Genomic DNA, 13,655 nt, shown 5'->3' on the forward strand with positions numbered 1-13,655 from the left:
CCGTCATTCTGCAGAGAATGCCATATGCCGTGTGGTCAAGCCTGCTCTTGCCTCCTTAAGTTCTGGCTCTCGGCTTCACTATAACTCCGTGGAAGTGGGTCCAAAGCAGGAAAGTTCTGGAAGGAAACGTGGGGGTGGTGAGCACCTCCAAGGTCCCACCCTTGTCCATCCATTAGCCGTGTTTGTTGATTTGTGTGGTAGGCATTGGGCAAGGCTCTGGAAATCAAGTCCCTGGCTCTCAGGCATGGCAGCCCTTATTCTGTCTTTAAGTTGACTCATGGAAATTGCACATAAATCTGCGGGGTGCTGTGGGATGTTTTGATAAATGCATACATTGTGGAGAAGCTCTGGCAAGTTCTTTAACAGTTAAATTGTAGTATTATAAGTGCCATTGTAAGAGTCCTGTTAGCAAGGTGTGGTGGCGCACGCCCTTAATCCCAGCACTCGGGAGGCAGAGGTAGGTGGATCACTGCGAGTTCGAGGCCAGCCTGGTCTACAAAGCGAGTCCAGGACAGCCAAGGCTACACAGAGAAACCCTGTCTTGAAAAACCAAAGAAAGTGGCGCACACCTTTAATCTCAGCACTAGGGTGGCAGAGGCAGGTGGATCACTATGAGTTAGAGGCCAGTCTGGTCTACAAAGAAGTCCAGGGCAGCCAAGCCTACACAGAGAAACCCTGTCTCAAAAAACCAGAAAGAGAGAGAGAGAGAGAGACAGACAGACAGACAGACAGTGACAGACAGAGCCAGAGAGAAGAGTCTGTGAACTGTTTGTCTATAAACATGTCGTACAGTCTTATAAAGCAGGTGGCATTAATATTGTCATTACACAGAAAGAGAAATTGAAAGTAGGAAAGTGTCCTAGGTTTATACAACTGATAAGTATCAGGTTCAAATTTTCTGATAATAAATCTTTTGATCTTTGTATCGTCTAGGATGAATGCAGGACTCTGCACATATTCTACTCCTGAGCTAGACCCAGCCCCAATTCTCTTCTGCCTTTTTCCACTAAAAAACATGTGTCGTTTTTATTTTATATACACTTAAAACACTCTTGCATATAAACATTCTTACAAGAGCGCTTTACCTGCATGTGTGCGTGTGTCAGGTGGCTACGTGGATGCCGAGGAAGCCAGAAGACTTCCCTGAAACCAGAGCTACAATCTGAGTTGCCGGGTAGGTGTGGGAGCTGAATCCAGGTCCTCCGTAGGAATAACAGATGCTGTTAACCACTGCACCATCCTTCCAGACCCCTCTCCGTCTCCTCTTCTTCTGTATTTGCTTTTAATTATGTGCATTTGTATATGAGTGTCTAGGTGTGTGTGTTACAGGTGAGTGTAGTTGCTGGCTGAGGCTGGAGGCATGTGATCCTCTGGACCTGGAGTTACATAGGAGGATGTAACCGGACCAATGATGTGGGTGCTGGGAACCAAAATCCATTCCTCTGCAAGAGCAGTGAGGGGCTGCCTTAACTGCTGAACTGTCTCTCCAGCCCACCTAGCCCCTCCTCTGATACAAAGGAAGATGAAATTCCCTATCACTTACCATTACTCTACTGTGGCATGCGTTTCATTAAAAAAAAAACAATAAAACTGTATTCTCATTTTACATTAAATTTTCCATTACATTTTAATTAATTTATTGTGTGTATATGTGTGCACCTGTATGTGTACATGTATGTGTGTGCACATATGCCTGTGTGTGTGAGCGCGCGCGTGCGCACATGCATGTGTCGTGTACATATGCAAGTATTGCCATGGCATACATATGGAGGTCAGAGAACAACTTGCAGGAGCAGCTCTCCACTTCAGCTGAGCATTTTAGCAACCATAAGGGTGGCCAGGCTTGGTGGCGCACACCTCTAATCCCAGCTCTCCGGAGGCAGGGGCTGGCAGATTGCTGTGAGTTTGAGGCCAGCCTGGTCTACTAAGTGAGTCCAGGACAGCCAGGGCTACACAGAAAAACCCTGTCTCGACAAAAAAAAAAAAAAAAAAAAAGTAAAATAAAAAAGGCAACTGTAAGGCCAGACTAAGAAAATGCTCTTTTTATTTAACTGTGATCGTTTATGGCCATCTCAGGGAAGTAGTTTGGGGTCTCTGGTTGTCTGGTCTGTTGTGTAAACATCAGTTTTAGAACTGGTGAGTGGCTGAGTATATATTTAACAAGCCAGCTGCAAGTGTGCCTGAGTAAGCAGCCTGGGCAAAGGTACAGCCAGGTGACTGGAGCTCAGCCCTGTGACTAAGGCGGTGGGGAGCAGCTGTAGGAACTTGAGAGTTAGCTCGGGCAGCTCAGGCAGGCTTCTCCGCAAGCCCGAGAACCTGAGTTCTTGTCATTAGCACCCACACTAAAAATGCAGCAGCGAGCTCTTCCGTCTTACTCCTAGAGAGAAAGGTAGTGACAGGTAGATCCCTGAGCTCGGTGGCCATCCAGTCTACCAGAATCAGTGAGCTCCAGGCTTAATGAGAGACTCTGCCTCAAAAAAACAAGACAGAGAGCAACTGAGGAAGATATCCCATGTTGATCTTTGACAAATATACACATTCATGCAGATGTGCACAACACATAAACACACACACACACACAAAAGCATTTTTAACTAATATAACAAGTTTCCTTCTAATGGTATTTATACTTTGTTTGTTTGTTTGAGACAAGGTTTCTCTGTGTAGCCCTGGCTGTCCTGGACTCACTTTCTAGACCAGGCTGGCCTCAAACTCACAGAGATCCGCCTGCCTCTGCCTCCCAAAGTACTAGGATTACAGAGCATGCGCCACTGCAGATCAGTTTCAAAAATGGTATCATAGTTCATCTAGTCTCAGATTTTTACCAACAAGCCACCCTCCTGAGTGGAAATTGTTTAACAATAAACATTATTCAGAGGAAAATGGTGTAGAGCAGCGGTTCTCAGCTTTCCTAATGCTGCGACCCTTTAATACAGTTCGTGTTGATCCGACCATAAAATTATTTCATTGCTACTTTATAAGTGTAATTTTGCTCCTGTTATGAATCATCATGAAAACATCTGGTATGCAGAGTACCTGATGTGATGGGACCCACGGGTTGAGAACCACTAGGTGAGAGGGTGGTGTCTGGAGGAAAAGTTTCAAGTACATTTCATCTGTAAAAAGTGACATTAGGAGCCAGAGGCAGGCAGATGGTTGTGAGTTTGAAGCCAGCCTGGTCTACAAAGTGAGTCCAGGACAGCCAAGGCTACACAGAGAAACCCTGTCTTGAAAAACAAAACAAACAAACAAAAATATTGACACTGAGATGGCTCAGAGGTTAAGAGCACTGACTGTTCTTCTAAAGGCCCTAAGTTCAATTCCCAGCAGCCACATGGTGACTCACAACCATCTATAATGAGATCTGGTGCCCCCTTTTGGTATACATAATAAATAACTATTTTTTTTTTAAGTGATACTAATTTCCATATAGAAAATTTTAATTTGTATTAGTGCTATATAATGCTTCAAGTATCATGCCATTACAACAACGAAGTTTCCAGAAACCATGCAGTGCCTAGTATGCCTGGCTAACACAGGAGAAAAAGTCAATGAGGACAACAAAACTGGGGCTTGAGAGGTGGCTCAACATTTAAGAGCACGGGCCGTTCTTCCAGGGGACCTGGGTTTGATTCCTAGCACCCATGTGGCAGCTCACAATTGTCCGAGGGATCTCGTTGCCCTTTCTGGCCTTCGTACATGTGGTGTACAGACATAGATATAGGCAGAAATAAATAAAAATAAAAAAAAACAATAATGTTATCAGGCGTGGAATACTACAGACAGTGGGCGGCTAATTTCCAAGTCAGCAGTCGAGGTAAAAGTTGCTTGGAGAAATCAGGGGGCATTTGGATTGAGCCAAGAAACAAGGAGTTTCCTTATTTCTTCCTAGTCTACCAAAGCACTCTGGAGCTGGCGAGGTTGGTTTTTCTGGGGAGGGAACTCGAAGCCTATTAGCTGAGCATGACCCTTGGTGATGTCATACGCCCTCCCTTCCCCCAGTGCGTCTCCTGGACAGCCAGCTAGCCAAGAACAGTTTTCCTAGCTTAATTTTTTGTGGTTTGTTTTTCAAGAGTGATAAGCAGTTGTCCCATGGCAGATCACACAGAGATATTGATGGAGAGTTGCTTTGTCTGTACTCAGTGAGTTGGCATCAACGACTGAAAATGGGCACACCTGCATTTCAAAGGGCAGGCGACATTTTGTAGCCACGGGCTTGGTTCTGCCTGATATCAAAGACAGAGAGCGCTTTCTTCCTCCTCTAGGAATCTGAAGTCCAGCTGGGGGACGGCTGTATGCATCCTTAACCTCATTCACCGTGATGATGACGGGGTCCAGCAAGTGTCATCGGGCTCAACAGCGTAGAGCCTCCATAGACCACTGAGATGGGGGAGGGCAGGTGCGGTGGAGAGGGCTGAGGGTTCTAGAAGAATGTGGATGCCGTTGAAAGCTATAGAGGATTTGGGATAGAGTGAGAGATCAGCTAGAAGGGTGTAAAGGGAAGGCTTCCCAGAGCCCCTGGAGCGCGTCATGTATGTATGTATGTATGTATGTATGTATGTTTGTATGTATGTATGTATGTATGCAAAATCCTACTGAGAGGAAGGAGAAATGGAGGGAAGGCCATGAGCTGAGAGTTGATGAGGCCTAGAGCAAATGCGCAGCGGTAGGGTGTTTGCAAGGAAGAGCACTTCCTCAGTGCTCAGGAAGTGGAAGGGGAAACAAGATCTGTGTATGGTGAGTTTGTGGAGCACTCATCGGAAGCTCCTGGAGCAAGGCCATCAGTGGAAGCCTCAGGTAGTGAGGTTGTCATCACCCAGGAGATGTCAGTGTCTTCTCTTACTGTTGGTGTTCTTAGGTAGAGCACAGGCTGCCTTACAGCCCTCCAGAACGCCTGCTAAACCATGCGTGGCAGGCAGGTCATAGTCGAGGTCTAGCTTACTGTCCTAGCTTTGATTCTCTCCTGGTATCTACCCATTCTCTGCTTTAAAAAGGCAACCACAAGCCGTAAAAAGGCAACCACAAGCCGGGTGGTAGTAGCACACGCCTTTAATCCCAGCACTAAGGAGGCAGAAGCAGGTGGATCTCTTATGAGTTCAAGGCCAGCCTGGTCTGCAAAGCGAGCCCAGGACAGGAAGGCTACACACAGAGAAACCCTGTCTGGGGAAGGCGGAGGGGGGGAGGGGGTGAAGCCAACCACATGGAGCTGGAGGAATGACTCAAGGATTAAGAGCACTGGCTGTTCTTCCAGAGGACCGGGGTTTGATTCCTACTACCCACATGACAGTTCACACCTGCCTGCCACTCCAGTTCCAGGGGATCCGACACACTCACACCAGCATACATGCACGCAAAACACCAATACACATATAATAAAAAAAAAGAAAACATTGAAAAATCCAACTTCATAGGTGCCCTCAAGCAACTTGCCCCAAACACCCTTCCCATCCCCTTTCTCATCCTCCTTCAAGACCCCATTCAAGTATTACTTCCAAGAGCTAGAGAGATGGCTCAGAGGTTAAGCGCCCTGGCTACTCTTCCAAAGATCCTGAGTTCAATTCCCAGCAACCACATGGTGGCTCACAATCATCTATAATGAGATCTGGTGCCCTCTTCTGGCGTACAGGAGTACGTGCAGGCAAAAACACTGTATACATATTAAAATTTATTTTTTTTAATCACTTCCTTTTAAACATTTTGTATTCCCAGGCCCTGACCCACAGTCAGTGAGATCCTCAGTCTTCTCAGATGACTACGCCACAGTGTTAGCTAATTTACTGGCTTCAGCAGGGTGTCGGGTGTGGGTGGGCGCCTTAGACTGCTGGGTCTGTTCCCTTAGCAGTTGCTCATGAATTGAAGTGGGCTTTTGTATTGAACTGTTAGCCTTTGATGCACAGAAAGTATTGGTATTTTTCTTTTTATTCTAGGTGGTTCTGGAATGGAGCCGCGATCAGTACCACGTTCTGTTTGACTCCTACAGAGACAATATTGCTGGCAAATCCTTTCAGAATCGGTAAGATGAGAGTGATTCTGTAGGGCTTCTGTTATCTGAACGTAAACATCAAGTCGTGTTTTAAATATGGTGGTTGGTTAAAGAGATCTTTCCAGGTTGTTTTTGTCCATACAAAACATGTCTCTCACCTCCGAGGAAATAAGAAACTGATTACTGTTGAGGCAGATATAAGTAGCCAGGAGCATGGATTCTAACTGTGTCAAGTCGTACCCTCCTATGTGGAAATGATTTATGAATTTTTTATAGTTATGTAGCAAAAGGAAGTAATAAATGTATTTTAAAACCAGATTGATGGGAACATTGGGTAAGTGAGAGCGTTCAGGCTTCATTGCTGTGGACAGACACCATGACCGAGGCAACACTTACAAAGGACAACATGTAAGTGGGGCTGGCTTACAGTTTCAGAGGTTTCGTCCCTTATCATCACAGCGGGAAGCATGGCAGCATGCAGGCCGGCGCGGTGCTGGAGAAGGAGCTGAGATTACTCTATCTTGATCTGAAGGCAGCAGAAGGGGTCTGTATACCACACTGGGTAGAGCCTGAGCATAGGAAACCTCAAAGCCCACCCCCACAGTGACACACTTCCTCCAACAAGGTTGCAGATCCTAATAGTGCCTCTCCCTGTGGGCCAAGCATTCAAACAGGAGTCTCTGGCAGGGGCGGGGGCCACGCCTATTCAAACTACCACAGGGCTTATAGTAAACAGGGGGGGGGGGGGGGGGGGTATTTCTGCTATCAGTTTCAGATGATGGCAGTGCTAGCTTTTGGATTGATGGAAACTAGTGATCTGTTAATACATTTGTTTTGTTTTGTTTTGTTTTTTTTCTGAGATAGAGTTTCTCTTTGTAGCCTTGGCTGTCTTAGACTCTCCACCATGCCCAACTGTTAATACATTTTAAATGTTTTTACCTGCCCATATTACCTGGTAGTGATAAGGATCTTAGATCTGACACAGAGGTGAGCACTGGATGGCAGTTAAGGATATTGAAAATGGCCCAAGAGGATTTGCCTCCGAATCTGCAACATCCTAACCCTCTACAACCAGGTGGTTCTAAGCACCCATGTAGACGCTGTAGTAGAGGTGTGACTTGGTTCATATATTTCAGAGTATATACACCTACCTGAAGAAACCTTCTAGTTCATTCTATTTCGTAGGTGGAAAATCTTGATGTGCAAGAAATAATCTTGCCTTGCAGTGTTGAATAGACTAGTTTGCATGGACTCATTTTATCTCTCCAGTCCTTTGAGGTACAGGATATGGGAACGAGGTAGCCACTACCCAGCTAGTTGGGAGCATTGGCCAGCTTAACATCACCGTGTCAACCAAGGCATGGCCACAGAAACTGCCAGGCTGGTCCTTACACTTTGGCCATCACATTTAAAAAAATATATTATATATGAATATATATTTGCATATATATTCATTATATATTCAATATATATGTGTGTGTATATGTATAAATATATATGTGTGTGTGTGTGTATATATGAATGCTCTATCTGCATGCATACTTGCATACCAAAAGAGGACATTAGAGGCTAGAGATGGTTGTGAGCCACCATGTGGTTGCTGGTAATTGAACTCAGGACCTTTGGAAGAGCGGACAGTGCTCTTACCCTCTGAGCCATCTCTCCAGCCCTGGTCATCACATCTTGCTGCCTCTGTGAAGTACCAGTAGCCTCAGTGTCTGGGCCTCTCTCTGTTTAGGCCAAGCTTCCTGATGAAATGCTTATTCTTTTTTTCTTTTGTTTTTTGTTTGTTTGATTTTTTTTTTTTTTTTTTTTTTTTTTTTTTTTTTTGGTCTTTCAAGACAGGGTTTCTCTGTGTAGCCATGGCTGTCCTGGACTCACTGTGTAGATCAGCCTGGCCTCAGATTCAGAGCGATCCATCTGCCTCTGCCTTCTGAGTGCTGGGATTAGAGGTGTGTGCCACCACGCCCAGCGCAATGCTAGTCTTACCCTTATCGATTTTACTCTTTTATAAGCCAGGCCTCGGAAGCAATTTTCACCCCAACACCATACTTCCTGTGCACAAAATGAATCACATAGCCCTACCCTCCCCCCTTTATCGTTTTGGTCTACAAAACTATTGCTTATTTTATATATTTTTTTATTACGTGCTTGTATGTGGCTATGTGTAGTTACATGTAGGACCCATGGAAGCCAGGAGAGAGCATCCAATTCTCCCAAACTGCAGTTTCAGGTGGTTGTGAGGCACCTGATGTGGGTGCTGGGAACTGAACCCAGGTCTTCTGTGAGAGCAGCAAGTGCTCTCAACCACTGAGCCAATGCTCCGGCCCAAGCCTTCAGCTTTGGTCTTTAGTGCACATCTTCCACAAAGATGAACTCTCTCTAGACACTGAGATGTATGCATCTGTTGTAACAGTAGTGGGAGAGAGATGCAATCAATGTAAGGAAAAGACACCCATCCCTTAGGTTCGATCTATCTATCTTATTTATTTATTTATTTATTTGAGACAGGGTTTCTCAGTGTAGCCTTGGCTGCCTTAGAATTCATTCTGTAGACCAGGCTGGCCTCTAACTTAGAGACCCACCTGCCTTTGCCCTCCAAGTGCTGGAAATAAAGGCGTGGCCACCACTGGCCCCCTCAGGATCTTTTTTTAAAAAAATAATTTATTTTTATTTTATGTGCATTGGTGTTTTGCCTGCATATGTGTCTGTGTGAGGGTGTCAGTTGGAGTTATAGACAGTTGTGAGCTGCCATGTGGGTGCTGGGAATTGAACCCAGGTCCTGTAAGAGCAATCAGTGCTCTTAACCACTGTGCCATCTCTCTAGCGCCCTCTTAGGATCTTTAAAGCAGCGGTTTTCAAAGACACCCAGGGAGTTCAGTGGAATTAAAGATCTTTCTATAACAAATGCCTGTGTGGAATTTGCTTTTTAAAATACTATATGCATTAGTGAATGGTCTAGCAATAGTGTGTAAAATTTCTCACACCCTAATATTCTACCATTGCATTGATTAAAGGGAGCAGAACAGGACGGTTGTATTCATAAATGCTCATGATGAAGTAGAGCAGTTGTTAGCCTGATGATAGGTTGACCCTTGAGTGCATATCTTGCTAATACCCTAGATCAGTGGCTGTGGTCCGAAACCCCTTTGGGGTTGAATATCAGATCTGCTGCACATCAGCATTAGGAAGGTGGAGAATCACTGCTTTAGATAATGTTCACACTAGCTTCCTGTCGTTTGCTTAAGTAAAAGCCCTCAGGCGGCTGAGTCACAAGTCCAACCAGCCATCTTCTTCATGGCAACTCCTGTTACTTTATAGAGCAGACAACAGTGTGATGACTGCGCAGACTTAATTACTTCTATTTCTAGGCAGTGAACAAGGTCATCTTGTCATTTCAAGGAAAGCAGGTAACGGTATTTGTTAGTGATGACTCCATTTATGTTCTCAGGGTTATAGGACTTGCTTCCAACATGGAGACACTAACAGCTTCACGGTTCTTTTTGACTAGCGTTGGTCTCATCTCTGAGATCGCACCTGTTAATACCATGTAAAAAAAATCAATAAATGGCATCAGCTTTTGGCAGATCTGCATTCGTTGTGTGTTTTCAGATTCCACTCTGCAGGCAACCCTTAAGTCGCCATGGCTGATTTTGGCTTTGGTATCAGAGGAGATTATATATATGATCTATTGTCTGGAAAGGCTAGCAAACGATGCCCCTCCCGTGTCTGCGTGATCAAGGCTTTTCTCCAAAACCCTTGTCTCTCTCGGTTGCCTAACCAAAGCATTATATGTCAACACATTGAAACTGGAAGCCATAAGATGCCAGCTTGGTTCTGTTAAGCCGAACAGAAAATTTCAGAAACCACAGTAACGCCTCTGTCTAAGTTTTGCTGTTGTTGCCTAGAAAATACAGCTTCTGGGTCTCAGAGATAGATCTGTCCATAAAGTGCTTGCAAGTAAAGCCTAAGAACCCAGAGTGACTCCCCCAGAACCCGGGGCAAAATAGCCGCGTGAACCCTTGTAACCCCAGGGCTGGGGAGGCAGAGGCGAGCAGGTGTAGGGAACTTCTTGCTGGCAGCCAGTTGAACCTATTGATAAGCTCTTGGCCAGTGAGGCACCTTGTCTCAAAAAAAAGTGACTGTCACCTGACCCTGGTTTTCCTCTGACCCATGTGCATACACATCTCCTCCACACATACACAAGAAAATAATAGTTTAATTGTTTGGTCTTGGAGCTTTGAGGGTCAAACCCTTATGCTGGCAGAACAGTTATTTTATCCCCCTGGCCCAAGAAAATTGTGGTTTTCATGACAGAAGCTATAAACATTTTGTTTTGTTTTGTTGTTCTTTTGTTTTTGTTTTTGTTTTTTGAGACAGAGCTTCTCTGTGTTGCCTTGGCTGTCCTGGACTCACTTTATAGACTGGACTGGCCTCATAGTGATCTGCCTGCCTCTGCCTCCCGAGTGCTGGGATTAAAGGCATGCACCATCACGCCTGGCTTTTTTTTTTTTTTATCTTATTTTATTTTAATTTTTTGGAGAAGCTATAAACATTAACAGGTGAGGAAGCTCATTGCTTTAAGACGTCCCATTACATTGCAAATATGGAGACCATGAACAATTATAACCTGTGAGGCCGAGGTCTTGTGGGCCTCTGTAGTTTTTGGTCTTACAGCCAACAGACTCAGAGAAGGCTGCTAAACATTCCCTGTGATGGTTGCTCAATTTTGTGTGCAGTGGAGGGTGTGAGCAAAGGGCAGCTTCTTCCCACCCCAGAGTTGCTGAGTCTGCAGGTCTCGGAGTGTCTCTAGGAACTTGAGTTTCTTTATAAGCACTTTCCTGGAGGCCCTGAGGCTGCAGGTCAGCTGAGTCCTCATGAGAGTGCCCATCATGGAGTGACTTCCGTGCTTTGCTGACTTGCCCTTCAGCAACAGTTGATTCCCCCCACCCCCACCCCACAGAAAAAGGCTAAAAAGTGATTCTCCCAACCCGACATTTATGGAGCGCTTACTATGTACCCCTTGTTGTGACAATGCACAGATCAGCATGTCCCCGCTTTGAAGAAATGCCAGGCTTTTTTGTTTTGTTTTGTTTTTTTGTTTTTCAAGACAGGGTTTCTCTGTGTAGCCCTGGCTGTCCTGGACTCACTTTGTAGACCAGGCTGGCCTCGAACTCACAGCGATCCGCCTGCCTCTGCCTCCCGAGTGCTGGGATTAAAGGCGTCCGCCACCACGCCCGGCTCCTTTTGTTTTTTTTGTTTTTTGTTTTGTTTTGTTTTGTTTTGTTTTTGAAATGCCAGACTTTTAAGAAAGCTAAGTTGTTAGAAAATGTGGATTTTTTAAATTTAGTTAATTTTTTGTTGTTGTTTTGTTTAGTTTTTCGAGACAGGGTTTCTCTGTGTAGCCTTGGCTGTTCAGGACTCGCTTTGTAGACCAGGCTGGCCTCGAACTCAATAGTGATCCACCTCCCTCTGCCTCTCGAGTGCTGGGATTAAAGGCGTGCGCCACCACGCCCGGTCATAGCTAAATTTTTTTTTAATTTAATTTTTTTGTCTTAATTTTTAATTATGTGTCTGTGTGATGGTAGGAGGGTTGTAGGTGTGAATGCAGTGCCCGCAAAGGCCAAAAGAGGGCATCAGATCCCTCGGAGTTGGAATTAAGGGCGGTTGCTAGCTATCTGGCTGCTGGGAGCCAAACCCACGTCTTCCCTGAGAGCAGGGTATGCGTGTGTCCTAGACCTGAACCCAAGCTCAGTGGTTTTAACAAATACTCTTGTTTCCTTTCTGAAGGATTTTTGTTTTGTTGAGACAGTCTCTCATTATGTAGCCCTGCCTGGCCTGGAGCTTGTTGTGTAAACCAGGCTTGCCTGTACGGTCTCCTGAGTGCTGGGATTGAAGACGTGCACCACCACACCCAGCCCCTTTATAAAGAACTTTATAAATCTTGACTACGTATTTATTTATGAAACAGGTCTCAATATGTATCCCACTCCGGCTCCATATTCAGAATCCTGCCTCAGCCTCCCAAGTGCAGGGAGACTGCAGGCTAAGATCTTTGGGAATGATGTGTCAGCCGTTTTTAGGTTCCACTAAGTACTGTAACATTTATTGAAAGCCTCTATTTTTTTGTTAGTTTCCGTACTTCTTTGTTTTGTTTTTTCAAGACAGGCTTTCTCTGTGTAGCCCTGGCTGTCCTGAAACTTGCTCTATAAACCAGGCTGGCCCTGAGCTCAGAGATCCACCTGCCTCTGCCTCCCAAGTTCTGGGATTTTATCATGTTTAAAACATGGGTATTATGTTGTAAATCCCAACTACTTAATTTCTGGATTGTTTTGTCTTTTTTTGTTTTCTTTTTTATTCTTTTGTTTTTCTACTGTAGGACTAAAGGTTTGCAAAATGACCGTAAGAGTTCCTTTTAAATCGTGACTTGAGTGCAGATTGATTCACATCTTTGTCACCATCACTTTTCATTCTGAGTCACAGGCTTCCTTGTCATCTGGAAACCAAGATCACGGTCTAGTGGTTATAAAACTAAAGGCTCAGCCTCATCTCTGCCATGCTTGATAGCCAGACAGCTGAGTCACGGCCATGAGCTGATCATGTGATGTCTTTTGGGCTTTCAATTTAACCCATGAGATAATTGGGCATGTGACACCAGGCTCATTTGAAGAACTTGAGTTGTTTTCCTCAGCTGGTCATTTACCTGTATCTCCTGAATCTATTAAAAACCGTTAAGAACGAGTAATTACTTTGCCAGGAAAACCACAGAATATGCAGTCTCTTCCCTCCTTTTCCACCTTTCCATTGAAAAGTGTATTAAATCAAGCAGGGTTTTTTTCCCTTTTGTTTTCTTTCCCCCTTTCTCTGCCTCCTCCTCACAGGGTAGTATGTAAATGTTTGACACACAAACCTAAAATGACTTGTGAGAACTGACACCCCAAGGTTCTTCTTTGCTCTCCACACACGAGCACGTGCCTTCACTGCCACAAACAAGCCACCCACATCAACACAGACACCATCCCACACACCGCAATAAGAGCATTTGGGAGACTGGGAGCCGAGTGACCGTGGATAAGTTGTATGTGGGTATATCGAGTCAGATAGATATTAACAGGAAACACACATACATATGTGCCAAAGGAATTACAGTCCCTGGGGCTAAAGAGATAGCTTAGCGGTAAAGAGCACTGATGCCTCTCCCAGACTTTGGTTCCAGGAGATCCAACACCCTTTCCTGGCCTCTGCAGGCACGAAGTCCATAGAGGGTACACAGACATGCATGCAAGCAAAACACCCACACACAGCAGCAACAACGATGCTAATTTTAATGAAATTATGCATTTTCAAGACCCTAGGTGGGTAGTGGTGAACAAGATGAACCCATGAATCTTCCGTACAGGACTGGCAGTGTAGCCCAGCTCCGTAGAACGCAGCTGTGTGGTCGACCGTGGCCGCATTAGCTGAGAACTTGGAGGAGAGCCTTCTGAGGCTCCACCCTGACCTGCCCAGTTAGGATCTGACGGGGAGCCGCAGCCTGCTGATGAGTCAGTCCTCCTTGTAGCTGCCAGTTACCGTGTGAGAATCACTGAAGGACATGTGCAGGAAAACCTAGAGGGAACGTTTCTGATACTGTCTCAGTGGGAAGAGAGAGCGCTCGGAGATGCCAGAGAGA

The 13,655-nt window shown here is 45.2% G+C and overlaps 1 protein-coding gene across 1 annotated transcript in view; it reads left to right on the forward strand.

Annotated features, from left to right (window-relative positions):
* Nucleotides 1-13,655, forward strand: part of Gnptab (N-acetylglucosamine-1-phosphate transferase subunits alpha and beta) — a 77,249-nt gene that overhangs the window by 21,557 nt on the left and 42,037 nt on the right. Inside the window, exon 2 of the mRNA XM_051172644.1 lies at nucleotides 5,928-6,013. Coding sequence (XP_051028601.1) covers nucleotides 5,928-6,013 — 86 coding nt within the window. The remainder of the gene's footprint in view (nucleotides 1-5,927; nucleotides 6,014-13,655) is intronic.

Source organism: Acomys russatus, chromosome 31, assembly GCF_903995435.1.
Source record: "Acomys russatus chromosome 31, mAcoRus1.1, whole genome shotgun sequence".
Classification (NCBI taxonomy): domain Eukaryota; kingdom Metazoa; phylum Chordata; class Mammalia; order Rodentia; family Muridae; genus Acomys; species Acomys russatus.